The sequence below is a fragment of the Morone saxatilis genome, unplaced genomic scaffold (assembly GCF_004916995.1).
Source record: "Morone saxatilis isolate NCDOM2014 unplaced genomic scaffold, NCSU_SB_2.0 Contig0, whole genome shotgun sequence".
NCBI lineage: Eukaryota > Metazoa > Chordata > Actinopteri > Moronidae > Morone > Morone saxatilis.
Genome location: NW_023339650.1, coordinates 251,129 through 255,634, shown reverse-complemented (window position 1 = coordinate 255,634; position 4,506 = coordinate 251,129). Strand labels below are relative to the sequence as shown.

The window sequence follows — 4,506 nt, the reverse complement described above, 5'->3', positions numbered from 1 at the left end:
AGAAGAAAAAGGTAAACAATGGCAACCTCTTTTTTGATTTTCCAAATCGGTCGTGGAGGTTCTTCCAAATTTTCCGGCATATGGCCTCCTCTTTTCCAACATTCATGGCGATTTCTAGCCATCAGCTGGAAAAAAAAAGAGCGGTGCGGGACCTCGCGCGTGCGGGCCAAAATCCTGGCGCGCCAGCGAGATCGAGGTCAGTTTGACGTCACAGTTTCGCGCGACAGGTCGGGAACGGCGAATATACTGCAGCCTTTAGTCTCACACTTGACACTTAAAGGACCAGTGTGTAGGATTTAGTAGCATCTAGTGTTGTAGTTGCAGATTGTCACTACCACACTTAACCCTCCCTTTCCAAGTGCAAAGGAGAAACTACAGTGGCTATTTAGAGCGAGTGTTTGGTCTGTCTATTCTGGGCTACTGTAGAAACATGCTGGTTCAATATGACTACATGAAAGGTGACTCACGGCGCCTGTAGATTTAAAAGGGTCATTCTATGGTAACAAACTATCCTTACCAAGCTGACTGATATCTGAAATTTATCAGATAGTCTTAAAGTAGGCTGTTTGGGGATTATGCAGGAAGAAAACAGCATTGTTTATTGATTCATTGACTTTTTCCTGACAATGAAACTATACTCGGGGTGTAAAGAAGTGTGGAGGGTCCTGGGTTGAGCGTGTCTGAGTCGGATGGGATTGATACATTTGATAAAACTAAAGCATATCTGTTTTGTTAGAGCTGCAACATTTAGTGGATCGAAAGAAAATTAGTTGCCAAGTATTCTGATCATGAATTAATTGTCATTTGTCAAGCAAAAACCACTTTCTTAAATGTAAGGGTTTGCAGCTTTTCTGTAAGTAAGTAAGGAGGAATGTTGGTTGGACAAGATAGTTTTTTGAAGACATCACTTTAGGCTCTGGGAATTTGTGATAAGCATTTTATAGACTAAACTAGATTAATCAACTTTTGCAACCCTATTAGGTACTCTATCTGTTCTATTTCATTAGCATTTTTAAATTTGATCAATGGACAGGACACTGAAATTGCAAAGTGTTGAGGTTGACACACCAGCTCTATATCAGTGAATGGAAGTGACAAGTACAAGATCCTGTAGTGATTTCACTCTTATCCCCATGTCATATACAAACACATTGACAGCAATGACTGCATACTTGTCCTTTATCCGAAGTTACAATCACTATCTGGAGGTAAAAATAGCCACAGTCATGCACTGTACCTGGGCTGGACTTGGGAGTGGAGTCAGTATAGAAATGGTGACTGTGACTAACCAGTTAACTGTACACTTAAAAGGGCATACAAAACGTTGGTCGACCTGCCAACAAGTCCAGAACAAGAAAGCTGTTGGAGGTGAAGGGCGAGGGGAAGGCCTCTGTGGTTCCTGGTGGGCTGAGGACCGGCTGGCAGGTGGATGTAGGCCGTGATGGAGGTGCCCAAAGGCGAAGGCAAAAGTGTTCAGACGACCTCTGGATTGAAGAGCAAAAGAAATACAAACGCAAACTGGCCAGAGCCATCAGAGGGAGTCTGGTCCAACTCAGCACACTGTTATCTGAAGACATGGACAAAGTAAGATGTGTCCACAGCGTGGTGAGCTGCCAGAACAAAGATCCAAACCTTGGAAGTCTTTGTAGTCCTCATCTTCTTCCTTCTCTGTCTTGCTTCTGAGTTCCTTGCTGGACAGTCTGTTTCTCTCTGGTGGTTTCTGACAGTTTGTCGTGGAAATACTTTCTGTTTCAGGCATGGCCTTCTAATCTATTTTCTTCTTTTCTGCACTTTAGTTCATGCATGCCCATTCGTCTTGTATTCTTTTATTTACATCATTGTTGTATCCAGTAAAAGATTGTCTTTTATGGTTTGACAGGTCCACTTCTAATTCATTGTTAGCAGACAAATGTATGTCAGTGATAATATCAGTGATTTGAACTAATCCTCCTACCACAGGCTGATGCTGGATTCACCTTAGGGCTCATCGATGTCTTCCGGGGGATGCCCCTTAAGGCCCACTGCTTCTCTCAGAGCACCCCCATTGGTCTTGACTGCCTGGGCTGGAGAAGACGCATCTCCTACTCCTGTAAGTACCCACTCTGGTCCAGTCTTCTGCATTTTAGATACTGCACTCAGATTTATCTGGGTTTGTTGAGTGGTGCACTGGCTGTTAGAATGCAGAAGCAGTTTCGGCGCCTTGCATGGCAGCTCTACTACCAGTGGTGTGTGTGTGAGAGAGAGAAGTGGTGAAGGTAGGAAAAGTGATGGGTTTGGTGATGAAAACTCTATTTTGTGGGCAGAGCTGTCAAGCATTGTAGTCAGAGGACCATATAGTGCTAATTCTCGCATTGCGCTCTGCTTGAAGTGGGATTAAAGGAAATTAAAACTTTAAGACTTTTGAGATGTACAGAGTCCCAGTTTCCAGCTAATTTCCTTGTTTTAATTCATTGTCCCCCCAGTTGATGATTAAGAAATAGTGATTATCATAGTGTAATGAGCGTGATGTCATGCTGATTTTGCTATTAAGGACATTTAAATGGTGTCACTCTCCCAAATGAAGTGCCATTATGCTTTATAGTAATGTGCACATCATTTAATGAACTATGTTTACATTTTAAGTGCTATTATAGGGCAATAATGCAAATAATGCCAGAATCAGCTCATGTCATCTGAAGGTTCCTAACTGAAATAATGTATTAGCAATAATACATGTACAGTGTATTAGATTGTTACTCTACTATTGCAACTACAAAGGCTGAATCTGCAGTGCATTACATCAGTACAGATTTGATTAGTTCAGGTCATTAGATCACTGTGTTCAATGATGCTTTCTGTAGTTAAATACCATAATATTACATGTTAATCTTGATGATTTTTCACCTCAGTGTATCTATGTTGAATTTGTGCTGTGTGTTACTGGAACTGAGACAGTTACATTGCTGTAACTACAGACACTGTACAACTACAGTTCATGGGTATGAACACAATTTACTGCTTGAAGTGCTGCCAGCGACAAATGAATCATTGACCTGTCAATTATGTTTTCTGTGCAGCCTCATAATTTTACACGAGAGAGCAGTGTTTTGACATTAAAAACAGGGATTAAAACAGAACCATTGCAGTTCCTTATTCAACCTGCTGGCTGCAGTACATTCTCACTCAAACACAAAGCTCAGAAAGTCCCTCTAACCATACACATCCATGCAAACAGATACAAGCCATGAGAGTCTTTAGGGACGTGCATTTTTTCATTTTATGCTATCATTTAATTTTAGGTGTTTATTTTTTATTCTCTTTTTATTCTAGAATAATAATCATATCAGTATCGGCCCTGTTAAAACCATTTTGGACATTCGTAATGTATACATAGCTGTTCTGCTGTAGTGACATTAGCCTTACCATCATCATCCATTCAGTGACAGTACACACCTGAGTTGTGGTCCATGAACGCATCACGTCTGGGACACTCATGCACATTAGGGCATGCCTGTATACACACGCACACACGGACACACACACACACACACACACACAGTGTGAGCTCACTCTGTCAGGCAGTAGATTACATGCTCTCACAGTGAGGTCAGTGGTCTTGCTGCAGATGTCCTCAGTATAATTAGATTCAGTGGACTAAATTGAATTGTGAGCTGAATCATAAGACAAGTGCCATCTCACTGTGCTGGGACTTAGAATGGGACAGCACACACACGATAAAGCCACTTTAATCTTTTTACACAATGCTGTGCATTATGGTTTTGATCCCCAGCAGAGCAGAGTTAATCTGTACAGCTATATATCTCTTTTTCTCATGTAATCTTCTTCAAAGAGGTTTCATTAGGCTGAAATCCCTCAATAATGGTGGTCTCCTCTCAAAGAGTCAGACAGTCAACTATGAAGTCACACACTGTTAACCTCAGGTGTATGGCTTCAGTTTTACCCATGGCCAGTTCATTGACCATGACTCAGAGCTTAATGGACAACAGTGGCTTTGTGCTACATATTAAATATAGCCCATATAAAGCTGTATAAAATACATTTTGATGTGTGCAATATAAAATATTTGATACACATGTATATAAGAATATAAATATAGCAGCAAACAGCTATTTGCTATGTAAAGATATATTGTAATCATGGTGTCCCGAGCAGAGAATGACATCACACACCTTATGCCTACCCGGTCTGGCCGTGTGTGCATGTGAGTCCCTCCATGTGCAGCTGAGTAGAGCGAGTGGAACTGCTGTTTTTTTTTGTCTGCGTCAGTAAATTAATGATTTACTTCCACCAAATGAGAGTTGGTGATTTTAGTGAGTCTGGTCAGCCATAGAGCCCATTTGGTCTGAGATGCTGTGCTCGAGTGCGACATCTAGTGGCAAGTGGATTTCGTATATACCGTAATTTCCGGACTATTGAGCGCACCTGAATATAAGCCGCACCAACTAAATTTAAAAAGAAAAAAAAATGTGTACATATATAGGCCTGCACTTGTCTATAAGCCGCAGG

General features: G+C 41.3%; 1 protein-coding gene across 3 annotated transcripts in view; it reads left to right on the top strand.

The window, feature by feature from the left end:
* Positions 1-4,506, top strand: part of arhgef4 (Rho guanine nucleotide exchange factor (GEF) 4) — a 110,580-nt gene that overhangs the window by 49,224 nt on the left and 56,850 nt on the right. For all 3 annotated transcript variants that reach the window (XM_035669236.1, XM_035669316.1, XM_035669396.1), the window contains exons 3-4: positions 1,312-1,584; positions 1,960-2,089. In XM_035669236.1, coding sequence (XP_035525129.1) covers positions 1,312-1,584; positions 1,960-2,089 — 403 coding nt within the window. The remainder of the gene's footprint in view (positions 1-1,311; positions 1,585-1,959; positions 2,090-4,506) is intronic.